This window comes from Festucalex cinctus, chromosome 16 (genome assembly GCF_051991245.1).
Source record: "Festucalex cinctus isolate MCC-2025b chromosome 16, RoL_Fcin_1.0, whole genome shotgun sequence".
NCBI classification, from domain to species: domain Eukaryota; kingdom Metazoa; phylum Chordata; class Actinopteri; order Syngnathiformes; family Syngnathidae; genus Festucalex; species Festucalex cinctus.
This window is the reverse complement of record NC_135426.1, coordinates 9,517,123-9,544,686: the sequence shown is the minus strand read 5'-3', so window position 1 is coordinate 9,544,686 and position 27,564 is coordinate 9,517,123. Positions and strand designations below refer to the sequence as shown.

The following is a 27,564-nucleotide window of genomic DNA, read 5'->3' as shown; positions in this document are numbered from 1 at the left end:
TACAAATTGATAGAAATTTATTTTCTTGCTTATCAAAATATCAGCAAACAAGACATTTGCATAGATGAACGAACAACAGCAGTCAGTTGGAGTTCACGCAGCTAGCAACAGGAGCACATTTTTGTAATGTGGAAAAAATCAAAAGAGCTTCCTGGAGAAAAGTAAATAAAGCAGAAAGCCTGGCAATAAATAGTCCACATTCACTAAAGGGCTGCTTAATTGTGTATAAATTAAATGGAAATCGATTCAACAAACAAAAAAAGTCAGTTGGAGTTTGTGTGTTCAGAGCTTTTTCCTGCATGTTTTTGACATTTCTATCACAGCTTTGGATAACATTTCTTGCAAGGGGAGGAAGAAGAAGAATCCGGGGGTCAGTTAGCATACTGTCTGTAAAAAGCCACCTTGACGCGCTCAATGTGGTGGCAGAGTTTGATGGCGGGCCCGAGCTTCAGGTCCATGCACTCCTGCACGGTGGGCAACGTCAACAGCAGCATGGCCTGGCCATCGATGTCCTAGAAAGCAAAGGGAAGAAAAGTGAGCAGCTCAGCGAACAAGGAAGTTTTGCTCACTGGACCAATGACAGGCAGTTTGCAACGGTGGAGTCCAACCCAAGACACGCTTAGGACTGCCTCCTTGGGTTGTTGAAAAATATTGGAACTCAAAAAACGTTTCGTTCATACCCCAATTTAGCAATTTGAATAACATTTCGACTTGGCAGTACGGCCCAAAACTGCCAAAATTCAAAATAAATAAATGACCAAATAAAAAAATGACTAAATAAATAGATAAATACATAAGTAAATAAATATATAAATGACTAAATAGATAAATGACCAAATAAATAAATAAATGACTAAATAAATAAATAAATGACTAAAAGTGAAAATAAAAACGGATTTCCATTTATATATATATTTTTTAATATTTATTTTCACTTTCACCTTGTCATTTATTTATTTTGAATTTTGGCAGTTTTGGTCCTCCATAACAGAGCGCGTGAATGGGCACGTTGGCTCACCTGCTCCTGGAAGATGTTGGCCAACGACGCGCAGTCAGTGGAGTTGATGAACTGGACCACTTCCTGTACGCTCCACTCCAAAGGGTTTCTGTCCAGAACGAGGGGCTCCTCCTCCTCCTGCGTTGTATTTACATTTTGAATCTGGAGGTGGTCGCCTCAGAAAAAACAAAAAAAAACACCAACGCATTTCTGTCACCTGCGCGTCTTCTTTGGGTGCTTGATACTTGCTGAGCTGCTGACGCGTCAACCTCCGCTGCCCCTCCGGCCCCTCCTGGCTGCCGGCGGCGGTACTGTTCCCGCCCGCCGCCGTCGTCTCGGCCTTGCGCAACGCTGCGGCGCGGCGCGGGCGGGCCACGCTCGTCTCCACCGAGGACGCGTCAGTCAGATCGTCGCGGGGTTCCGAGCTGGTGGCCTCGCTGCCCGACCGCGACGCCACGTCCTCCTCGCTTTCCTGACGCAGGACGGGAAAGTTCGAGTCAGCGAGATTGTCCCGCAAATTGGCGGCAAGTTGAGGTCAAACCTGAGCTGAGCCGGCAGCGCTGTGATCCACGGCGGAAGAGCGCCGCTTCTTCTGCACAAAGATGCTTTTCCGTTTCTTGCGCTTCGGTTTGAGTGGCTCTCCTGCAGCTGCTGCATCGTCGCCTCCAAGTGGCTTAGGCAGCTTCCTTTTCTTCCCGTAGTAATATGCTGCACACACAAAAAGTCACCGTTTTAGAACAACAACAAACAGAACAGGTGGAAAACAGACTCGCTCGCACTTTGTACTTGTATCGAAGCATCGTTTGCAACAAATGACTAATATTAATCCAACTTAGTCAGTTGTGAAAGGTTCTTTGTGTGTATTTTAATTCTTTATATTGTATTAACATGTAATTTCTGTTTTGTTTTGTTTTTTTAAACTTAGTACCATATGGTAGACTTTTTTTTTTTTTAAATGTACGACGGCGTTATTAGGACCAGGGTTATTATAGTTTTATTTTTTTGTCATTTTAGTTAGTTTTGATTTTGTTTTGAGTTTTTTTTTTTAATTTCGTTCGTTTTAAGTAGTTTTCAGGGTGGTTCTGTTAGTTTTTATTAGGGATGTAACGATATCCAAACATCACAATACGATATCACGATATTTAGGTCATGATTAAATAATTATCACAATATTATGGGGAGGTTGGCAATACAAAAAAGGTCACAATATTGTAAAAAAATAAAATAAAATTTTAAAAGAGCTCATACTAGGAAAAAACCCCCACAATATGCTCTTGCACAATGCAACAAAGAAAATATAAAAATATTATATATATATATATATATATATATATATATATATATATATATATATATATATATATATATATATATATTTATATTGAGGCACTTACTTGCTAATGCAAGCACACATTGAGTCCCTCCACATATTGACTCACTTCACAAGCATATTACATTCCCCTTCATCTGACCATTATTATTCTGATTTTAAAAATATAAAGGGCCAAACAAACTAAAAACTAAACTAAAACTAGCCACCAGGGGGTGCTAAAACTGCACAAATGGAAATCAACGCTGTTAGGTTTTATTTTATTTCATTAACGAACTTTTTTGAATTTTAGTTAAGTGGCAATTTTTCCTCAGAATATTATCCCCCCTCGCTAAAAAAAAAAAATATATATATATATATATATATATACTAATACGCCGTTTTAGTATTTAACATGTAATTTTTTTTTTTAATTATTAAAAACAAATTACAATTTTTTTTGGGTGGCTGGTACGTGCAAATCATTTCAATATAAAACGCTAACAGTCACATGTTTGAGTTATGAGCGCGCTCTTGCTGACTGCAATATCTCCTCCCGAAGTAGAAGTCAGAGAAAGTGCAGTTGAAACAAAAGTATTTCCAGCGACGCCGCCACTCACTGTATTTGGTTTTGGTCTGAACAAAGCAGCTCTCTGGGCACTTTTCGGGTACGAGCGTGGGGCCGATGAGGTTGGGGCAACACTGCAGCTTGACGCACACTTTGCGACAGAAGTCAGGGATGAGCTCGGCCAGGCGGACGATTTTGATGCTGGAGCGGTACGTTTTCCCTTTATATCTGGAGGAACCCGAGACGGGACAAATTTAGCGGGGACAGCCTGAGGACGGCAGCGTGGGCGCTCGCTCGGCTGGCTGATGTTGTCCTCACTTGGCTTTCAAGGTCTCCTCCTGGCAGTCCCAGCTGGGATCCTCCAACTCCTGCAGTTCCTTGAGGACACGTCCGGGCTTGTAGGCGGCGTTGATGAGCATGGTGAGGAGCTGCGGGTCGCACAACACAACAAGACTAGTAGCACGGAGGACCAAAAATGCCAAAATAAAGAAATAAAAGTGACAACCAAAACGGAAATTAAAAAATACAATTCAAAAATGTATTTAAAAAAATCATCCATCCATTTTCTTGACCGCTTATTCCTCACAAGGGTCGCGGGGGCTGCTGGCGCCTATCTCAGCTGGCTCTGGGCAGTAGGCGGGGGACACCCTGGACTGGTTGCCAACCAATCGCAGGGCACACAGAGACGAACAACCATCCACACTCACAAGCACACCTAGGGACAATTCGGAGCGCCCAATTAACCTGCCATGCATGTCTTTGGAATGTTTAGTTTATTCATTTTTTCCTTTCGGACACATTACAGTTTACATCAGAACCACACAAATCCATGTGGGTTTTTGCCAGCAAATACATTTCTCCAACTGAATGATGATTGTTCTAATTAACGTGGTCAGATGTTAAAAAAGAAAAGAAAAAAAAGAACACTGTTAAACGTGGAGGGGTAAACCCGCTTTCGAGTTCAGCTGGAAAAACAAAAAACATCTCATTGCTGCTAGAACATAATTAGCCTTCTACAGTAATCCAAGGCCACAGTGTCCATCCCAGATGTCTCATTCAGCATGGCCTACAGTGCGACACAGCGAGAAGAACATTCTTGAGACAAACAGATGGTGAGCATTAGCAGCAAGGCGAAGGCTTGAACAAAAGGAATGCATTTGCAACATTGACATCCGAAAGAAGGGCTGACGGGTAGAAGCCGAAGCTTATTCGAGACCCGTCCCCATAATGTGGGAGGAGACTTAAAAAAATCATAATAATAAATAATAATTTAATACATTTAAAAGGATACTTCACTAATTTAGCCCATTATAGCAATAAAAAGTTAATATTTTGTCTATAATTAATTTGATACTTTCATTATTTTTCATGGACAATTAGTACCTTTCAAAATACAGTTTGCAACTTGGTGTCGACTGACATCACAAGGAAGGTAACCAATCACAGCTCACCTGTTTCCTAGGTTTGGTTATGTGACATTCACAAGCTGAGCTGTGATTGGTTACCTGAGCCCTTGCGATGTCATTTTCAGTCGGCAGCAAGTTGCAAAATGTGTTTTTAAAGGTACTAATTGTACATGAAAAATAATGAAAATATCAAATTTATTATAGGCAAAATATTAATTTTTGACTGTCAAAAATGGCTAAATAAGTACCCCTTTAAAAAATAAATAAAACAAAATAATAATAAAATAATAATAACAACAATAATAATAATAATAATAATAAAAAATAAACAAAAATAAAAAATGAAAAATGAAACAAAAATAAAAAATAAACTAAAATAAAATAATCAATATTCAAAAAATTGAAATATAAAAAAAAAGTGTAAATAAATACAATATATAAACAGTTAAATGTCAATCAATAATTAAAACTGCTCTGCTCTCATATTTCGTGCTGCAGACGCTGTCAGCGTGAAATGCGTCCTGACGTTATTCAAATTAGGGGGTGGTCCTAAGTGTGTCTTGGGTTCAACTATTTGCCGATTGGTTGATCAAAAAAAAAATAATTACACACACACACACACAAAAGAATCAATGGACCTCGTTTACAGGAAGTTGTGTGAAGTTGTCGAGCAACTGGAGTCGCAAGTTGTGGACAAGATTTAAGTTGAGACTTCCTTGTTCGCTGACTTCCTTGGTGTGAATGAGTGAACACTCACTCCACCATTGAAAGGCAGTTTGCAATGGCGTAGGTCCAACCTGACCCAACACTCGCTTAGGACGCCCCCTCATTTGAATAACATTTCGTGAAGCTTTTCATGTATCTGCAGCATAAAATAAATAAATATGAGAGCAGAGCCTTTTTATTGATTGATATTTGATTTTATTTTGTATTTATTTCCACATTATTTTTTATTTTTTGAGTCGTCTTTTTTTGTATTTATTTTTACTAGTATTTATTTTTTCGTTATATATATATATATATATATATATATATATATATATATATAATATAATATATATATATATATATATATATATATATATATATATATAATATAATATATATATATATATATATATATATATATATAATTTAATATGTAAATATAATATAATATTTTTTGTATTACATTTCTTAATTGTATTTTTATATACGTTTATTTTCCATGTTATTGATTAAGTTTGGCATTTTTGGTCCTCCATAGAGTAGATTCCTATTTTTTTTTTTTAGTAGACTTTGTGCATGTTTTGTGCCATTCAATTATCTTCCGTAAAGAATGCGCCTTGGCTCAATGAAGGTCAGTTAACATTGCTCCAGAGTAATGAAGGAGAAACAACTGTCACAACTGTAATCAGTTCCCTCACCTCTTTGAGAACCAGCGTGCACTTGCCAGGCCCAACTGTCTGCGGCAGCTCAGCAATGCGTCCCTTGTTGAGGTACGGTCCTGAGAAGCAGCGATGGTTGACAAACACCTTGGAGCAACAGTAGCGTCCGTTGGCTGACATATGGGGAGGAAAACGTCACCTAAAATTAGTTTGCTTTGAAATTTAGTGTGTCAAAATTTGTGTGTTCATTTAAAGTTACTTTAATGCCACTAACTATTTAGATGCCGCCAATTGTTTATTTTTAATGAGCGCACCTCACTTGGAAAGACTGTATTGGGGGAATTCCAGTCACAACGCAGCAGACGCATCCACATCAAAATATAAATGTAATAATAACACATATATTTGTGGAGACTGTGGTCAAGTTGTAGTTTACAGTTTAAAAATGTGCAGAATTCCACAAATTACTTCATGTTAAAGATTAGCTAGCTCGTAATATGAAAAGAAAAATGCACTGAGCTGTCACGAATGTCTTTCAAGTGCAATTATGCCATCAAGTGGCAGAAATATGACCTCAACACAAATCAAAATCACACTCGTTTTTTTACAGTACATCTTTTTAATTTTAACTAATTTTTTTGAATTATTATGAAATTACTGTATCAATGAATAAAAGATGCAGATATATTTCTATTAGTTTTATGTAACTTGCCGCCTTTTATGTAAACAAGTGTGGAAACTTATTGGAAAAAATTTTGATTAATCGTGAGCTACCTATTGAAGTCATGTGATTAATTACGATTAAAAATATTAATCGCCTGACACTCCTAATATTATTAAATGAAGTCATAATAATATTAATTGCTGTTCCATCATCACTGTTTTTTTTTTAGCAGTGCCTTTTTCTCTTACAACAACAAACAAACAGTCTCAATTCATTGAAATGGGGCATAAATAAGTCATGTAACACATTCAACACAAAGTCAAGGTAATATGAAGAGAGGATGTGTTTCGAGCTGCGTGTTGCGTGGGCGTGTGGTTCCCACTACACGCAAAATAGTCACACAAGCACTTCCTCTTCACATCGTCGTCGACATTCAATTGTTCTCTGCCTCAGACAGACGGCAACCTCCATCTTAGGAAAATAAGCGTGTCAACATTCATTCCTTCGTTCGTCCACTTGTGTGTTACCTGCGTCGTTGGGGGCAGGCTGGCAGTGATTGGCGGGAGGTGGCTCCACAGGGTGAAAGGGCGCCAATCTGTGGTGTGGAAAAGACAAAAAAAATAAATCAGCCACATCAGAATTTCCAACAGAATTCAACTTTCTTGGGAGAAATTTTCTTACTGTTTCTCTGGCTGGACAACGGCAATCTTCCGTTGCTTGCCACCTGTGCAGGCACAGAAATAAGGGGAAGTAAAACTTTCAAATGGTATGTTACATTTGACCTCATTAATAAACATGACATTCTGATTAATATTACATTTGTGGAATATGAGCTAAGCAGCAAAATTCAGCCGTTTTAATCCATCTCAGAGGGCGGCCATTTTGCCACTTGCTGTCGACTTAAGATGACATCACTGTTGCTCAGGTCTCAGCTAACAACCAATGACAGCTCAGCTTCAGAAAACAGATGAGCTGTGATTGCTTGTTGCCCGAGCGCTGAGCAACACTGATGTCATCTACGGTCAATATTAATGTGGCAAAATGGCCACCCTTGAGATGGCTGGATTTTGCTTCATTAATATTAAGCAGAATGTCATGTTTAGACTAGTGATCACATAAAACATTTTTGGCAAGAAATGTTGGTTGATTTCCACTTTAAAGTCACAGTTCAGTTTACATTCGAGACAGTAAGAGAACAAATTGCACACAAGAAAAAAAACAAAAACGGATGATACAGAAACTGAGCTGCACTGTGCTTCTTCTCAGACCAGATGTTTATCATAGCAAGAAACTGGCCCTGCTTTATCACTTTTATGGTTAGCTCTGAAGAAAATTCAAGCAAAAATTGTGAGACCCTTTTGTAAGCTGATAAATGTTCTGTGCGTGTGCGTGCGTACAGGCAGGTTTGAGCGGCGGGTTCAGAGGGTACGCGTTGGCCTCGCACCAGCCCACAGGAAAGATGTCCATCGACTCGACGTCCACGATGGTCTCACTAAACTGCTTGGCCACACCTGTAGGTAAACCACCACGTTAACTCAGCATCAAAACACATTTGCATCTTTTTTTGTTTGTTTGTTTTGTTTTTTTAAACCTTCAAGTCGCAGCCACAGCAGGCGTCCTCGCACTTGAGTAATCTGGGCCATGCAGATCTCCGCCGGCCGTGCCGGGTGCACCGCCTCCAGCCATGTGTCCTTAGCAAATGCCCGAGTCTGCCACGTCTGTATCAAGGTAGTTTTTTAAACTAATGGAAAAAACTAAAACTACAATTTTTGTAACTTTTTCAACTATATATAGCAAAACAACATAAATTTGGTCATCAATTTCACATGACAAAAAAAAAAAAAAAAAATCGTTTAACTAAAAAAATGCTTTTTAAACTGTGAAAACTAACAAACTATATTTTATGTTTACAAAACTAACTATAACTAGACTAAGTGCAATTTCTGGAGAAATTGCGTGGGAATGTTGAAAACTGAATGCTAAGATTTGAATGCATGTGGAATGCTTATGAAGTAAATTGAGAGATAAATTATGAAATTATAACCGCCTGGTTACGGGACAATGCGCTTTACCAACAGTGCCACCGAGCAGTATCAGACACCTGATAATGATAATAAGTTATATGTATGGAAGTGGGCGTGGAAAGTGATACAATGTCTGACCCATTGAAAATGGGGAAAAATTGATATTAAAAATGTTAAATTGTGAAATACTGTAAGTAATGTGGAATCAGACGATATATATACCCCGCGAGGCGTGAATTTTTTAAGCTCGTTGAAATTTGAAAAGTGTAAATTGTAAGTATTATGTGGGAGTTGTTACGCGGCAAAAAAGTGTAGAGAATAAAAATCACAATAACATATATGGGAATGCTGAAGCATTCCCATAATTATAGTGAAAATGTCCTTATTTTAATCTTTGGTAATTAATACACGAGCCTTCTGGGATGATTTTAAATCTGATTTTGAGTATATTTATTTTGAAATTAACGGGAATAAAGACGTTTGAAAATGTGGTCCACAGAAGTGATGTCATCTAGCAGCAGCCAATAGCTCCTAGCCACAAATTTGCGTGCTTGACCTTTGCCGCCAATGGCTCGACCAGCCGAAATGTGTTACTTTTACATTTTATTTTATTTTTGGTGTTTAAGAATATTGGTTACAAGTAATACATATTTAAAAAACAAAAAAACTAACTAATACTGCACCTAACTAAAACTAAATTAAAACTAAACATTTTTTTAAATAACTAAAACTAATAAAGCTAACAGAACCACCTTGAAAAATAATAATAAAAAAAACCTCAAAATGAAATAAAAACTAAAATGAAAACTCCAAAACTATAATAACCCTCTGGTCTGTAACTGCAGATTTGTGATATCACAAGATATTTTTGACTCATTCAAACACATTTATGCAGTCGTAGCAAAGATGCCTTACATCAGGGAAGCAGGTGTCGGGGGCGGCTTCACTGCCGCCCTGCTTGAGGTAGTCGGCCCAGTCAAAGTCCTGACCCTGGTATCCGCGTGGCCGCTCTAGAACGGCGCCGTTCTTCAAGCACCACTGGATGGGCATGATGCCCGGAGAGTTGGCGTGACACAACACCGAACGCGGCTCGCCATCGGCTGCCAAGTCGTCCACTGTGACTTGGAAGTAGTTGTCATTGAAGACCTGTTAAAGTAGTGGACGCTTCATTTTGATGTGTCGTTATAATCTGTCCAGTGCCTTCACAATCAGTAGTTAGTTTACATAACTTCAACTATAGCAGTAAAGGAGCTGTTCCTTTAACCAATCAGATTTTAAATTCGATAATAGGTGTTGGAATTCCCCCAGTAAAGCCTTTCCAAGTAAGGGACGGGCATTAAAATAAAAATAAAAATAGCGGCGTTAAAAAAACTAACTCAAAATTAACCTGCTAATTTTGACACCACAAGTCGATAATAGTGCTATTGATGGTGGATTTAGTCCCCACTGAGGGTCCAGGTTCCAAACAAACGCACAGGCCAAAAGACGCTTGAGAGCTCCACGACGACGACCACAATAATGATGAGAATTACCTTGGTGACAGAAACGGGGCAGATCTGCAGGCACTCACACAGAGCCATCTCCAGCTTCATGCCCGCCTTGAAGGCGTGCGAGGGAAGGTCGACGTGGTCCTGACAAGGGAGAGTCAAGCAATGCGAGCCATTGTTAAGATGGATGAAGAAACAGCTCAGGTTTTTTTGGAAGTACAACACAAAAAACATGCTTTCTGGGGGACTCAATTTGAACAGGATTTGGAATTATTTTCTGTCAACTCAATCATTTTAAAAGTGTAAGAAGGTGACAAAAGTGCTCACTTTGAACACCTCGAGCGGCACGGCATTTGTCTCTCCATCTCGTCTGACGTCCTCCAAAGCTTGCTCCCAATCGGCGGCGCCTTTCAGCGTCCGGAATTCTGTCAGAACAAAAAATGATTGGAACCAAATAGTGATAGAGGGCCGATACCGATACCGATTATTAGCAGTGGAGGAGGTTATATATATATATATATATATATATATATATATATATATATCAATAATAAATAAATACATTTATTTATTTTTTGCTAAATTAAAAACTAAGAAAGTAAATAGTTCTCTAAAGTTTTCTACTGTAAATAAAGTTTCACAAAATTTCAACATAACTCAAACGGTAATTCCCCTTTTTTTTTTAATTTTTTTTTTTTTATATTGGACAATAAGTGTCGAGGTTCCCACTTCCCAGTGTCAGCATCATCTTTTATTAAGTGGAAATTTAAATAAATCCATAAATGAAAAGTTTCGCACACGAAATTGTGAATGTAGCTAATTTGGGGCTTTCGTTAGGGTTCGTAAAAGGTTTTAAAATATCTTTGCAGACAGTGACAAAATCTTCTGAATATGTTTAGAATGTCTTTTTGAGAAGTAAAAACTCTGAACATCTTACAAATCCTAATAAAAACCCTGAATTTGCTACGTTCGCAAGCATTCGCCGCTCAGTGAGATACCAGCTTTATCAGCCTTCAGATTTTGTAAAAAATTGTAATTGTTATTATTATTATTATTATTATTATTATTATTATTATTATTATTATTAGATTTGTCAAAATGCCAAATATCGGCACTGATAAGCGGCCGATAATTGGTCTATCCCTAGAACTAAGATAGGAAATGAATTTTAATTATATAGCATATGTTCACCTTTGGGCGGCTCCAAAGCCAGCCGATTTTCCTGCGCCCACCCAAGGGGTCGCAGCCTCACGTCCAGGTAGAAGAGCCACGCGTCCCAAGCCTGATGCTTGCCCGAGAGGCCGGCGAGTCGGAGTCGCAGCCGGCCGCCCACGTTTTGGACAACACGCGCGGGCCAGTACAGGAAGGGGTCCGATGTGTCGCGGAGTTCCAGGACGGATCCCTGGTTGATCAGGTCCACGGTGTTCTTCCCTCGTAGTGGCTACAAAAAAATAACATTGGAATCAATGTGATTTAGTCTGGGACAGTTTTGTAAACTGGGGTCTGCAAAGAATGTTTTTTGGGGGTCAACGAAACCATTTGCAATACATTACTATGTCCCATCATTAAAGTGCTAAGAATTATGGCCAACCCGACAAAAATAAATTTCACCTCCCTAACTTTGCTTTTGGACAAATCTAATGTCACATTTATCTGACATTCCTGAATGAACACGATCACAAAATGCTTTTGTTTAGTTTTGTTTTAGAACAAAAAGCAGTTGTTAGACTACAGTGTTATTATTTATAATCTTTTCCAGAATAAAATGCATTTTGCAAGAATAAAGTTGTGTTATTGTAATTCTCTTGTTAAAATATGACGTAACTACTGTATAAGACATAACATTGCACGTTTTTTCCTCTACAAACATGAATTTGTTAATGTAATGTTTTCTTTTAAAGGCAACTTTTTAATTCCAAAAGCATTCAGTAAGGTTTAATTGGTGTTGAAAAGTTTCTCCCACGTTCAAAAGGGGAAAAGAAAAAAAAAAAAAAAAAAAAAAGCTCTTGGAGCACTAAAGTGGAACTTTCACTTTCCTTTTGACACCCAAACGCATACAAGTCAATAAATGTTAACCTTTATTCTCAATCATATCCTGATTGTGTCATCAATGGCACACATCTTATAAAGCAGATTCTTCATAATGAATTGAAAATATGACTCGTTATCAGACAACATATTAGAAATATTTGTTTCTCTACATTTACATACATAAATATTAGTTGTACGGTTTTAAATCCTGTTTCTCCAACATGAATATTACTCAAAACTAGACTAAGTGCAATTTCTGAAGAAATTGCGTAGGAATGCTGAAAGCTGAACGTTAATAGCTGAATGCTAAGCTGAACGCTTATGAAGTAAATTGAAAGATAAATTATGTGAAAATGACAAACTTTTAATTGAAGTTGAAAGAGAAATGAATAAAAAGAAAACGAACTGCAATCTGTCTAAGGTGGATTAAATCACTTCCAAGAAATTATAATCCATTTCCTGATACGATAGTCAGTTGCTTTGAACCATCGAATGTACTAAAATGTGGTCCAGGCGGGGTTTGATCCAGGTCCTCTGTGAGGAAGGCAACTCCTCTAAGGACTGAGATAACTTGCCTTGTTCAGATTCTTGGCTCATACCGTATTTATTTTGAATAGTGTCATCTGAAACAACAAGCCAACATGCATTTAATCGTTTCAGTGAAATTGTAATGAATGAATGAAAAATGAGGTGGGATTCAAACCCACGACCTCCGGTAATGATGATCAGTTGTATGATTAGAAGTGGGCGTGGAAAGTGGGTCAAGTCATTCACATTGAAAATGAATGGGTAAAAGTTGATATTTAATGTTAAATTGTGTGAGTACTGTAAGTAATGTGGAATCAGATGATATATTCACCGGAAGGCATGAATTTTTGAAGCAAGTTGATATTTGAACGATGTAAATCGGAAGTATTATGTGGGAGTTGTTTCTCGGCAAAAAAAAAAAAAAAAAGGGAGAATATCCCCACAATAAAATCAATCATGTTGGTGAAACATGATTTTTAATCTGTGCAAACAATGTCAATACCATTTTTAATCTAAATCCCAAACTTTTTTTTTTCTTTAGTGTAAACTAGGTTCCAATAGCAATAGAATTTCCTAACGTGGAAAAGTCAACAAGCGAGCCGGCATATGTACACACACGCAGTTGCGCGCACACACACTGACGGACACTCTCACCCCCTCGAGCAGGTTAGCAGGCGCCGTCCTGGAGCCAGTCAAGTCGCCAACCAGAAACTCTGTCCAGTCTCCGTGTTTCTGCCGAATGGCTGCAAATATACGGAAAAAACAAACAAACAAACACGCAGAAGAAAATGAAACAATATCAACAATTCACAGATACTAAACTACTACTTTCAGCAAACATGCATAGTTTCTACTTTTTTTTGCTCTCTCTCCATCATTGTGGAATGGAAGACTACATTGTCGTATTATTTAACAAAAATTGCTCTGACTGTGTCAGTCAATATTTGATTTCAAAATGATGTCAATTGAACATGTTTATATTTGCTTGTAAAATGACAAGTCAATCTCATTTTGCCCCCTTATGAGGCTCGTCTCTTGTTGCTAGTGTGCTGGACGTTTGCATGCACACAAGCGCTCCTGTGTGCAGAAATAGATCAACTATTTTTACATGTCCTGCGCAGGCGCCCCCCCCCCCTCCTCTATACTCTCCCCACGTGTACAAACAATTATCTTTTTCTCCGTGTTTCCATTCCAAAGGCAGCTCACACATACACATGCTTGACTTTCACATAACATTAAGTGCATAATTAACCTTGAGGGAGGGGATTTTCGACCCCCCACCCCCCACCCACCCAAAATAAGAAGCGTACATGCAGACAATTTCCCCTTCCTCACAGGCCCAGACTGCACCAAATCTCAAGTCTCGACAAATATGCCCTCGTTAACAAGCAACCAAATATGAATATGCATGACATTAGCATATTTTGCTTCGTCACTTTGGATCATCAACGTGGCTGTTAAATAAAGATAAAAAGCAGATGCCGTTCTGTGCTAATGGGAGCAAATTGACTTTGATTCCTCTCTACGAGGCACAGGATGTACCGAAATGGTCATTGCTAAAATTTCCTGCCCATCCTGAACTGTTAGGATAGTTGTGCACGTGAGCAAATGCATGACTTGCACATTTTCATCAAGTTATTATATGAAATGTGCTGCTTCTACAAGGTAAGAGATAGATTTGTTTCATGGCCGATACCAATGCCGATTATTAGTAATCAAGGAGGCTGATAAGCAAAATTTGAAGACAATCTCATTTTCAGTAAATAATAATAATAATAATAATAATAATAATAATAAGGGGGTTAATATTGGTGTTCAAATTTTTAACCCTTTCAGACCCGCATTTTTTCTGCTGGACAAATTATTATTGTGGGAATGCTGAAGCATTCCCACATATATTATCGTGATTTTTATTCTCCACACTTTTTTTTCTGTGTAACAACTCCCAAATTAATATTTCCAATTTATACTGTTCAAATTTCAACTAGCTTTAAAAATTGATGCCTCATGGGGTATATATCGTCTGATTCCACATTACTTACAGTATTTGCACAATTTAATGATTAATATCAACTTTTCCCCATTCATTTTCAATGGAACAGACATTGAACTTTTTCTAAGTATCACTTTCCATGCCCACTTCCATACATATAACTTATTATCATTACCAGGTGCTCGGAGGCACAGTTGATATAGTGCATTGGCCAGTAACCAGGAGGTCATAATTTCATAATTTATCTCTCAATTTACTTCATAAGCATGCATTTAAATCTTAGCATTCAACTATTAGCATTCATCTTTCAGCATTCCCACACAATTTCTCCAGAAATTGCACTTAGTTTAGTTATTATTATTATTATTATTATTATTATTGTTATTATTATTATTTATGATTTTCACTCTTCTTCCCAGATATGAACAACATGGAAATTTTTTTGGGGGTGTTATCCCATGTTTTCATTTGTTATAGTGGACGTCAGGGTAGTACGGCTGTAACGTGTTGTAAACTTACCAAGCTTATATGTAACATTTTTAACATGAACATCATGCAAATCACCTTGCGATTGTGATTGGCCAGAAGTGTTGACATCATCCAAATTGTGCGTTTTTATTGGCTTAGACACACCAATCTTTGTTGTAATGATTTAAAGCATTGATACTGATTGAACAATTTCAGATTTTTCAAAATGTATTTTTTTTTCTATTTTAAACAATATACTTCATTTTAAATTTCTAAAAAAAAAAAAAAAAAGTTCAGGGAGCTCCTAAGGTTATCAGTCCATCTTAAAGAGTTAAATGGAAACTGGAAACACATTTGTTTTAATGTCGAACAAAAACAAATGGTTCAGAACAGAAGGTTCCCAGCGTCAGCAGCATCTCTTATAAAGTTAACTGAAATTTAAATAAATAGTTCCCTGAGATTAAAATGGTTTTAGATTTACCTTTTATCGGCCGTCAGACTTAATAAATAATGGCTGATACCGGATATTGAACAAAATGCCCAATAACAGTGTCGATAATCTGCAATTTGAGGGATCGAAATGTGACAGGACTTCCACTTTTGCTTCGTCATGATTTTTCTTTTTGTGGGAGTGAAACATCAGCCCAGTGTGAAGATGCTTGCCTTACTGACCTCGAAGCGCCAGCCGCAGCCAAAACACAGCACGAGCATGCGAGGAATGTCGCCCTTGCGCAATTAACACTTTATTGTTGTGTGCGCGTAAAAGCTGGGAGTCAACAACAGCTTCCAAACGACATTTTGTAGAAGTACAAATGTTGTTGCAGGCTCAAGTGGGGAATAATGATTTAATAAAAAAAAAAAGCTCCCCAATATTAGTCCCAGTCTAGCAGCTTTTCTGTCAAATTCAGATTTGCAAACTACTGTAACGACAAAATGAATCCAGTAGATGGTGGCCTTTTTTTTTTTTTTTGCTATAGATTGGACAAGTGCAACATTTGTGCCGCGTCATCGCCCCCCTGGCAGAACGTTTATCTGCTTCTCTCAGTTGCTTGTTATCGCAGAGCGGCACCAACGCAAGGTGCGCTCGTTTTGTGCGTGTCACTTATCACTTGGCGTGCAAGCAGCAAGAGAGATGAGAGGTCATATCCTATGGAGGAGGAGGGAGGGGGAGGGGCGAGGGTTGAGGCTCATGCAGCAGCTTACCTTTTCTCAGCTTATCTGAGAGACAAAAAGAGAAGAAACCAATGAAGCAAGTAGACGGAGTAGCTTCGTGTTTTATAGATATGATAAAAAGGGGTGTGGAGGACGTATGTTTTGTGTCAGTGATTCCCAACCAGTGTGCCGTGAAAAGGATCCAATTTCAATGAATTTGTTTTCTAATTTAAAATAATGTACCTACTACCTCAGCTCAATAATATGGAGGACCAAAAATGCCTAAATGAATAACAAATAAAAAGTAAAAAAAAGATATAAAATTGTAATTAAAAAATTAAACACAAAAAAGAATAAATGGAAATAATAAAATACAAAAATATATACATATACATTAAGAGTAAAAATACAAAATAAAAACGAAAAAAAAAGTGGGAATGAATACAATACATAGAATTAAATATCTAATAAACTGTCTCTGCGCTCATTTATTTATTTAACGCTGCAGACGCTGTCAGCATAGGCGAATAGTTCAACCCAAGACATATTTAGTACCGCCCCCTTTATCTGTATACCATTTCATAACGCATTTCATACTGATAGCGTCCGTAGCATAAAATAATTATGTGAGAGCAGAGCGTTTTTATTTATTGACTGACATTTAATTGTATTTATATTAAGGGTGTTAAAATGAGTGTGTTAAATTTTGAGGTAATTTAAAGTTCCTTTAACGGCAATAAAAAAATTTTAACACGCGATTAATGACCGCTCTTTACTCGAACGGCTGTACTGGGGGAATTCCAATCGCAATGCAGAAGACACGTCCACGTCAAAATTTTGCAGTAATAAATGTAATGGTAATGCATATATATATTTGTGGAGACTGGGGTCAGCAAGTCATATTTTTACAATTTTAAAACTGCACAGAATTTCACAAGTTACTTCATGTTAAAGATTAGATCACTTGCTCTTTACAGTACAGCGCATCTTTTGAATTTTAACTAAATTTTATGAATTATGAAATTACTGTATCAATGACTAAAAGATGTAGCCATATTTCTATTAAGTTACATTTTTTCCATTGTTGAAAACTCAGAAAAATATATTGTACATTTAGTGCAGATATAAAATTTGTAATTAATCTTGGGTTAACTTGAAGTAATGCAATTACGATTAAAATTTTTAATTGCCTGACACCTTTAATTTATATATGTATTTTTTTTGTATTTATTTTTTCAATCTCATTTTTTATCTTTATTTTTATTTCCACTTTTATTTATGTATGTATATATGTTTGTTTTTATTTCCATTTATATATTTTTGTATTTAATTTTTGAACGATGTTTTATATCCATTTTTATGTTCACTTTTGGTATTTTTGTCCCTCCATACAATAACGGTGGGGAAACACTGTATCCTATTCCTTCAGTCTGCGTATATGCAACGCACCTTGGGGGGGCTCGAGGGTCTTGCAGTTGTGGGCGCACCAGCCCACCGGGTGCAGCTCGGCCGTCATGACGTCGCACCAGAAGTCGGCCCTGCGGTCGTCGCCGTAGCCGCTGAAGCGCAGCAGCAGCAGCTGGCCGCACGTGGCCACGATGGTGGCCACCCAGTACGTGTCGGGCGAGCCCTTGTTGGCCACCTCCAGCTTCATGCCCGGTTGGAAGCTGCTCTGCAGGCTGACCTCCACCTGTCAACCAACACCAATGACAACTGGATGACAGGGAATCCTGCTTCAAATCTAGTTTCTCCATTGAAATTCCAACCCCTAAAAAAACACTTTGTTGTAAAAGTAATTAAGAAAGGCCCTATATCTAACACAATGTATGGTACTTGCCAGCAAGCTGAATGCTTGCAGTATTTGTTCACAAATATGAGAATCCATAGGGTTAGATTTTAACTTTACAAATTACAACTTTTTTTCTTGAATCAAAATCCAACTTGACGCTTGTACGATTCATCTTCTTACTGGCATCTGCTTTTCTCTAATTATCTTTTCTCATACATTATTTCTTTATTCTTGTAAGATTTCAGCATTTATCCCAAAAAATTTTTCCCAAAAAATATACTTTAGTCTCTTATATAATGAAGATTTTTTTTCTTGAAATACATTCACCTTTATTTTTTATAAAATTAATACTCAAAAAATTCCCACAGGGTTAAAGGTTTCTAAAATAAATCTTATCTTGGGAAAAAAAAACATCTTTATTGTCATATATTATTACAATTTAAAATAAAATTTAATATTAATTAAATTAAAAATTAAATTAATAAAATAATAATTTAAGAAGGGACCTTTTTTAGGTCAGACCAATAAGGCGTTGTTTAGGGCGGGACATGCAACTGTGATGAAACCAGAAAACAAACCTAACAGACGAATGGACGCTGCAATTAATTCTGTTCTTGCAAAATTACTCGCCGTTTCCTTGTTGAATAGCGAGAGGATGTTCGTGCTTTTTTTTACCCCCCAAAAGACAAGACCGAGACGACTATTCGATCCGTTGCAGTGATTGGTCAAAACAAACGTGCACAAGGTACTGCATCGTCCAATCAGCTCAAAGTACTGTACAGAATTTCCCAAACAAATCATCATGGAGCAGTCCCAGATTGATAATGTGAACAGCTCCCCTGAGTGAATCACAATGATCAATCTGGCTATTTCCAGGTTAGCATTTCACCGGGGTTTCACTGTAAATGGGAAGTCAGAAATAAACAATGACCGCCCATGTGACTTCCTGCTGCATCACTCTGCTTGGCTTATGTAACATGCTGCTTGTGTGTGCGCGCGTGTGCGTGCGTGAGGAAGGTCCCAAGAGAAAAGAGCGTTCGCGAGCGGGAACAATGAGCGCTGCACTTTACTGGATGGCATCTTTCCGGGTGCGCATCCACTCGCCAGGCGCTCGCTCGCATCTCGACAGAAAAGCGGAACCCACGCGGCCTCGTTACTTCCTGGCTGACGCGTTTGTTCAAACACAATATCTCAGCCTGAGTCATTGTCGGACATCAAAGCGAGCACTTAATGGGGAAAAAAAAGGAATGCCTTCTTTTGTGTTGTGTGTTTTGCTGTGCGTCAGGAGGAAACGTTACCAGCGGCGGCTTTTAAGCGGGTCGACTCACGTGTTTGAAGGCGGTGTGCGGGGCGGCGGCGGCCCCCATCTCCTCCATGTACTCCTGCCAGTTAAACTCTGGCTCCTCCTCTTCTTGCACCTCCATGGACTCAGTCTCTGAGTTGACGAGAAAACCAACAGCATCATGATACACGGAGTTAACACACAATGACAAAAACTCAACTTTATTACAGTACGGCGTCTGTTATGTATAGCATATGTGCATCAAGTTTTTCTGCAGATGGCCAAAATGACCAGAAAAATTGTCGCTTCAAAGCAAAACGGCACACTTCCTGTGTCTTTTCGATGATGGCTTCGAGAAGCTTTATTATAAGTCGACTCATGATGGGTATTGCTTACCAAATTTCATGTAGCTAAGCACACTTAAAAAAAAATAAAAAATAAAAAATAAAAATAAAAATAAAAAAGTTACGCAAGGTTTGAGGACCTAACCCACAATTTCAGGTTGGAAGACAGCCACTCTACCATCTGAGCCATGCCGCTCCTGCAGTGTGTTTTTATATTGATGGCGTCAGGCAGAATCCTTGTTCCTCCAAGAGACCAGCTTTGGTCTCATTTTACACCAGCAATGCAGTATAGTGGCAAACAAAGAGTGGCATGGCTCAGGTGGTAGACTGGCTGTCTCCCAAGCTGAAAGTCATGAGTTTGGTCCTCAATGCTTGAGTTACTTATTTAAAAAAAAAAAAAAAATGTACTTCAATTTTCTGAGTTAAACAACTTTGATTGTTTTTTTTTTCAAGTAAATATAAATACTTTTTTTAAATGTAAATCTGGCTTGAGGGCCTGAATTTTCTAAATAATTCCAGCGGGCAAGACTCCCTGTAAATGACCCCTTAAATAGCGGCTTCAAAGTAAAACAGCAGACTTTCTGTGTCTTTTTGGGAATGGCTCCTTTGTAGCGAGCAGTGACGGGAGTCGGAGGCAGAGTGTTGAAGTCCGGAGCCAAAGACCGGCGGTTTATTGATATCAGCTTCTCATCGTTTAACAGCAACAACAACACACTCTGCGCGAGGCTCACAGACCTACCAACATTTTGTTCTTTTATCCTTTCATCCTTTCATCCTTTCATCCCAACAAACTCCCCCTTCGTCCCAATGTTCCGTGGGTGAATTATGTTCTAATCACTACACCTTGAGACTTTTTTGTACATCCGCTCATTGTAAGAGATGTATATCAAATTAGAAGTTCCTAAATCAAACTGGCTTTTTTTTTCCACTTTAATTCAGGGAGTAAGGATACCTGGAAAATACACCTAAAATGGCTGCTAAAATCAAAATGGTTGACTTCATCTATCTTCTCAAGCATGGCATCAGGACTTTTTTTGTAGATCTACTCACAATAGACTTGAATACTGGCTTTGTGGTCTGCTAAAATTGCAGCTTGCGTCACAACAAAATGGCTGACTTCCTTTATCTTTTGGGGCGTGACATCTTGAGACTTTTTTTTTTCGAGTTTACTCATAATGGACATGCCTGCCAAGTTTCCTATAGCCAAGTGAAACTGGCATCAGGGGCTGATGTCGTTCAACCAAAAAGCCTTACTTCCTGGTTGGTTGGACACTTTTGCTTGAGGATAAACAAAAAACTCGGTGCAACAGATTTCACTTTTTTTTTTTTTTTTCCATTTCTCACCTGACTTCAGCTCCTCCTCCTTCCCATTGGTGGGACAGCCGGGCTGCTTGGGTGCCTTCAACTGATCCTGGGCCAGCGACTGCATCCTTGCAACCTCAGACCCCGTTCACTGCATCTTCCACGTCTTATGAAACACCTGTATAGAGAAAAGAAAAATAGACATTACATCAAATTTTCCAAAGGAGGACAAACATAGAAATGTGGTTCCATAATAACTGTTGCCAGGAAGTAGCCAACAAATAGAACAATGGGAAAACCCCAAGCCAGTAAGGCACAACCTCCTTGGCAGAGGTAACGTTAAACCACAAATAGGTATGCTGTTATCATTCCCAGCAGTGTGTGCGATGTACCGGCAGACTACATGGACCGTGCACAGCTGAGCTGCCCTGCCGTGAGATAAGCAGCAAAGCGGCAGAACTGGAAAGACACGAGCCACACTCAAAATAGTGCAAAGTCATCTCCCTTTTTACAGTGCAGGGGAAAAAAATAATTGTGATAATTACTCCTGACAAGCAATCGTCAGCAGATTGTAACAAGGAGTATTTAGGGGCAGAAAATAAAATAATTACACATACTGTACTAACAAAATTAAGTTGTAATTTTATGAGAATAAAGACATGTTTTTGGAGGAAAAAGTTGCCATTCAAAATAAAGTTCAATCGGTTTGAGGAAAATCCAAAGCGGAAGAAATTATATGACAATAAAGTTGGATATGTGGAGGAAAAATATATTAATTTTACAAAATAAGGAAAAAAAGGCATAATATTGTGGGAATAAAAATTGTTATATCATGAGAATAAAGACGCAATTTTTTTTCCAAGCAAGATAAGATTCATTTCAATAATATGCAACCCTATGGGAATTTTTCGAGGATTAATTTATAAGAAAAATGCTGAAATCTCACAAGAATAAAGCCAGATTTCTCAAGAAAAAATGTATGAGAAAAGATAATTAAGAGAAAAGCAGATGCCAGTAAGAAGATGAATTGTACAGAGCATCAAGTTGGATTTTGATTCAAGAAAAAAAAAGTTGTAATTTTACAAGAATATAGTATGATTTGCCCTGCGATTGGTTGGCGACCGGTCCGGGGTGTCCCCCGCCTACTGCCCAGAGCCAGCTGAGATAGGCGCCAGCAGCCCCCGCGACCCTTGTGAGGAATAAGCGGTCAAGAAAATGGATGGATGGATAGTATGATTTGTTAGAGGAAAAAAAAATGCAATCTTGTAGGTGAAAGGAGATGTAATACATATAATAAATTGATATTTTCTCAAGATAAAAATGTGTAATTGTACAATGAAAAAGTTTTTTTAAGTTAAAGAATGCTTTTGTCTGTAATTAATTTACTAACTTATTTATTTTATAATAATTTGATAACTTGTTTGTCACTTGCTGTCAACTGAAAATGACATCAGAGGTGCTCAGAGCTCAGGTAACGACCAATGACGGCTCACCTGGGTTTGGTCATGTGATGTTAGCAAATTGAGCAATCATTGGTCGTTATCCATTTCCTGAGCAGACGTGATGTCATCTTCAGTCGACAGCAAATGGCAGAATATTAATTGTAGACAAAAGATTATCTTCTTACTGCTAAAAATGGCTAAATATGTGTCACGTATACTTTAAGGAGAAAAGTTGTATTATTACAAAAATGTGTTATTTTTCCAAGAAAAAAAAAATAATATAAAAATTGTAATTTGTATTTTTTTGTTCTTGAAGAAAATGCAATTTTATTTTTATTTTCCAATAATTAGCACCTTACAACTTAAAACAAAAGTCATTTCGACATACTATTAAATCAAAAACTTAACTGTGAGGTTACACTGAGTGGCTCCTGCAAACAGCTAATGCGTAAACAACAAGCTGAGCTAATTTGCCTCACATGACGCCATCCCCCAAAACACGCACGCACGCACGCACACAAACGTCTCGTGTTTGTCATCCAATCCTGAAGAAGCATTGACTGGTCTCCACTGTCAAAAGTTGCACTCGAGTAACAAAGTGTGTCAAATGAGGTGGGCAAAATATGAGAAACAGCTTAAGTGTGCGTGACGCTCTTCTTATTCGATTTGTGCAAAGAACACACAACAGGAAATGCGTCAGTGGCCAAAGACTTTGCTCATTTCCCTCCCAAAGTCGGGCTGACATTTATTATCTGTGTAAACATATTTTACACGCTTAATACTTTTCTCGGGGGGCGGGCTCCAAGAATGTTGCTCTTCCTCTTTTTTTTTTTTTAAAGATTCAAAATGGCTGAACGATTTAGTCTGGCGGCTTTTTTTTCTTTCTCTCTCTTTCTTTCTTCCCCACATTCAAGCTATTTTTGTTTTGTGCCGGGCATGTTTGGAATCTTGCATTGTTTGAAAGCCAGAGACTAAAAAGAATGAAAAGCTAATACATGTGATGCTAATGAGTCATATTTATAAAATGACAGTGTGATGATTTTCAACTAAAAAAAAAAATGTCTCTACATGATGTTTTGAGGGTTAGGTTTGGGTTGATGAATTTGTTGAAAAGTAAACATTGTCCATTTTGAGCATGAGTCTTTCAACGTTTTTTTTTTTTTAATTATCAATTTGACTAATCAATATAGCAGATTAAGCGTATTCAATATAAACGGATATTTGACTCATTGAGCCATTTTCAGCAGTAAGAAGTTCACATTTTGTCCAGAATGAATTTGATAACTTCATTATTTTTTATATATATATATTTTTATATATTTATATATATATATATATATATATATATATATATATATATATATATATATATATATATATATATATATATATATATATATACACACTCACTCACACAAGCTTACTTCTTGTAAGCCACACATGGGCCTCTCCCAGGCAGAGGATCGAACCCACGCCAACCGGCACCAAAGGCAAGTGACGGTTCCACTCCTCCACCTGGAGCCCCACTTCATTATTTTTCTTGTGCAATTAATAACTTGCTGTCGACTGAAGATGACATCACCCGTGCTGAGGAAGTAGGTACCAACCAATTATGGCTCACCTGTTTTCTGGGTTTGGTTAGCAAAGTAAGCCATGACTGGTCGTTTCACTTCTTGCCACTGAAAATGCCTGGATTTGAGATCCAGCATAGTTTTCGAGAAAATTAAGTGGTCATTCTCAGCTTGTTGCGTCAATTATGAAAGTCAGACAAGTTTAGACACCTTCAAATGTCTGGAAATTAATTGTTTTGTCGTTGAAATCCCTTTTTCAGTCGTTTCAGTTGTGTGGTTTGAGAGTAACAAAGACTTGTTTTTTTCCAGAAAAAAAGCATGTTTTGAAACTAACCCACAATCTATACGACTGTTTCTAATGAATGGAAAAAGAGTAGTTAACTTTTTTTCTAGTGAGAGCAGAGACCGCCTACGCCTACGCCATAGGTGTCAAACTGAATCCCACGAGGGCCGCAGCCCTACAGGTTTTCGAGGCCTCCCATTTTCAACACAGCTGATTCATATTTAAGCTCATCAACAAGCTCTGCAGTTGCCTGATAATTATCCTGATCACTGAATCAGGTGCGTTGGAGTAGAGAAGCCTAGAAAACATGCAGTTCTCCGGCCCTCGAGGACCGGATCTCGACACGTGGCCTACGCTTACCTTAGGCGTTTAAAAAATATATTGATTGTCTTTCTAACTGCCATAAGGAAATAATAAATTACCCAGTTTCCTTGTATTGGATGCTAAAGGGTTACAAGTTTAATATCACATCTTTATGATCATTTCCCATTAGCCAGGTGCACGTGCCTTTCACGAAAGCAGCGCCAAAAGCTTTAATGGAGGATTTAGCAGATTAACTACAGCTGCACGGCCCCGCCTTTTATTGCATTAGTGCCTATTAAGGTTCTCCTCTTTTAGACTCACCCGCAGAGGTGGACGAGCTTCCTCCAACTGCAAGGTTTGCTGCTGTTGCTGCTTATTGGTCCTCTTACTTCTCCAAGTTTTCAACAACGCTTTAGGAAAAGAGAAGATATTTTACAGGAGAAAAAACTCATGGCACATTAACAGAAAAAAAAAAAGTAAAATAGAAAAAAGTGCATTTTATCCATGATAAAAACTCATAATCACACAAAAACAGTTTGCTTTGAGAACAAAATCTTGAGACAAACACCAGAAATTTACAGGAATAAAGTTGGATTTTACGAGAATTTGGTTGCAATTTAATGAGAATGTCATTTGGAGGGGAAAAAAAGAAAGAAAGAAAATAATAGGGTTTTTTTTTTTTTTTTTTTTTTCAAGAAAAATGTTTTACAATAGTCACATTTTTTTCTGGCTAAAAAGTACTTGTCTTTTTTTCTTCTCTTTTTTCTTTTTTTTTTTTTTAAATTAAAGTTAAAACCATACAAGAATAAAGTTTTCAAGAAAATAAAGAATCTAGTCATTTTACTGAGTTGGATTTTTTTATGTTTTGAATGCTGTAATGTTACATAAAAAGGCACTTTAGATTTTAATTCTAAACTTTTGTATAAGATTGTACTTTCTATGGATAAAAAGTAATAATAAAGTTACTTTTTTAACATAAAAATAGAAGGTAATCACACAGAAAAAAAAACCTAATCTTATGAAATTAGTCAAAAACTATTTGGGGTTAAAACTTTAAAAAGTTGTACATTATATTTTTTGGGGGGAAAAAAACAAACAAAAAAAATCACATCACAATTGTCCCTCCATTAAAAATAATAATAATAATAATAATTTCAGTCTTATCTGTGCCAGCTACCTGATCATTCTTTTGAGCAATTGTGTTCAAACTGTTCATCTAGTCTTTACTTTTATTTATTATTATTATTATTAATATTATTATTAAAATATATATTTGACAAGTCTACAAACGTTGAATTTGAATCTGTCTGACAAAAAGGCAGCAAGGTTTAACCCAGTGACCGGAAATAAGCATTGGAAATCAGCACAACTGCGTACATTTTGGCATACGCGATCATGCGAAGCGATCAAAGTGAAAGAGGAAACGTCGTCGCGTTGTGTTCTGTGCGGTAGTCATGTCATGAGAAAGAGGAGGAGGAAGAGGAGGCTGAGGAGCAGGCTGCCTCGGCGGAGAGTCGTGTACTTTGCACACTGCAAACTGCGGCGGAAAAAAACCCGCACGCACTCGCAGCGTGCACACATTGAATTTAATTCACTAAATCTCGTGCGTGCGCACCAAAAGAGACCAAAGTGGGCAGTTGGCACAATGCGGGTGTATTTTTTCCTTGCTCAAAAGATCTTTTAAAGTGGCAGTTGATCAGCGCAGCGCCATGTTGGTCAGAGTGACGCTGCCTTTGAAATTTTGTGTCTGTTTACTTTTTGTTAACGCACCTTTCATTGGCTACAAAAAAAATCCCAAAAAATGAAAATTAAAAATAAAAAAAAACAAGTGAGTCATCAGCATTGAGTCATTTATAAACGACGTCAATATACTGTGTCATCTTTAAAAGCGACATTTCCGGGTCCAAAATAACAACCGCATCACAAAGACGTTTATTAGCAAGAGACACTTAAAGCAAGTTAAGCTAGCGAAAACACTTTTTCCCCCCCTAAAAAAGCGCCAATGGGGAGCTTAAACGCTTCCAAACAAGAGGACATAAGTCCCCCCGTGTTCATTTGGTCGACAAAAACGCGAAATACAGTAGCATAAAGTGCTCACTCCCACCCAGCGGAGTCGTCACCTGTCTTACCTGGCAGCGTTTTTTCCCCTTGCACTTCCAGGACACTTCCGGCCGGAGCCCCCCCGCTGGGTTTGCTCCCGCCTCGCCTCGGCGGAGTCAGCACGTCTCTCCGCTCCCGTTGCTGCCCCCGTTCCAATATGGCATCTCGCTTCTGCGCATGCGCAAAACATCGACCCCTCGTCTGAAGCCTCCAATGACCTTAAGTGCAGTCAAAAACAAACATTTCACGAAACGTTTCACAAGAGAGACTCAGCTACAGTTCATGATAAAAGTCGGCATTTTGATGAAGATGCGACCTAATTAGAATAATTAACAACCCTTAAAAATACATCTTATTTACAAATATTAGACGTTAGTTCACATAAAGACGTTAACCAATACGTTACAAGCCCAGTTGTCTGACCATTTGGCTCACATGTGAAAGCGTCACAGAATTTTCTTTGTTTACCAGTGTTTCCTTGTCCACTTTGCTTCCCCCCGAACACAAAAAAAAGGCTCTCCAGTAGTTGAGTAAATTGCTTCATCCACCTCTCGTCCTTACTTGTTAAAGTCAACAGTAGCCTCTAGTGGCGGCAAGTAATAGGGCAAAGCTTTATGACGGAGAAAACGAAATAAAAGAGTAAAGTAATCTTTGAACGCCCCTCATCTTTGATGCTCTCATATCACGTGGAAGGAAGTAGACCTCACAGAATACTTATCATTTTTTTCCAAGTCACAAATGTTTATTTTATTTTTGTTTCGTGGTTGGTGCCGGAAAACCCCTCACAAACTCGTGACTGTCACACAAAACCACATCACCACTATCATCATCCAAAAGGACAACTTTAAAAAATATATCGCGAGATCGCATGAGTCATGACAGAATCGTGACGTTCTTTGTTGTTTGTATGTTTTTGTTTTTGTTTTTTTGGCTATAATGTAACATTTTATTCACATTTCCATTATCCACTAAGTGAATTTCAGTAAAGCCCAAACATGTGTATTTCTCATCAGAAATTATTAAGCAGAAATGACTTAATGCACTAAAACAAAAGTATTTCAGGTCAAATAAATATATTGTAAGTGTACCTCAGTAAGTGACTATAGTGATAATCCCCCCCCCCCCCCCACCCCAAAACAAACAAACAAACAAAA

General features: G+C 37.9%; 1 protein-coding gene across 2 annotated transcripts; it reads right to left on the bottom strand.

Annotated features, from left to right (window-relative positions):
- sfmbt2 (Scm like with four mbt domains 2) lies at window positions 1-27,090 on the bottom strand. 2 transcript variants are annotated; one of them, XM_077500232.1, is made up of 23 exons: window positions 26,879-27,090; window positions 26,440-26,628; window positions 24,632-24,720; window positions 20,754-20,889; window positions 19,112-19,218; window positions 17,444-17,684; window positions 16,046-16,060; window positions 13,036-13,124; window positions 11,014-11,263; window positions 10,150-10,247; window positions 9,868-9,966; window positions 9,251-9,481; window positions 7,903-8,029; window positions 7,709-7,822; window positions 6,993-7,035; window positions 6,839-6,906; window positions 5,687-5,820; window positions 3,193-3,302; window positions 2,927-3,102; window positions 1,539-1,705; window positions 1,215-1,469; window positions 1,019-1,135; window positions 1-512 (listed from the first exon to the last, which is right to left on the bottom strand). In XM_077500232.1, exons 4-23 carry the CDS (start codon window positions 20,836-20,838, stop codon window positions 372-374), a joined length of 2,667 nt encoding a protein of 888 aa, XP_077356358.1. In that variant the 5' UTR covers window positions 20,839-20,889; window positions 24,632-24,720; window positions 26,440-26,628; window positions 26,879-27,090; the 3' UTR covers window positions 1-371. The 2 variants fall into 2 exon arrangements, with proteins under 2 accessions (XP_077356358.1, XP_077356359.1); XM_077500233.1 differs by lacking the exon at window positions 16,046-16,060 and having other exon boundaries at window positions 26,879-27,089.
- Window positions 27,091-27,564: the final 474 nt, after the last annotated feature.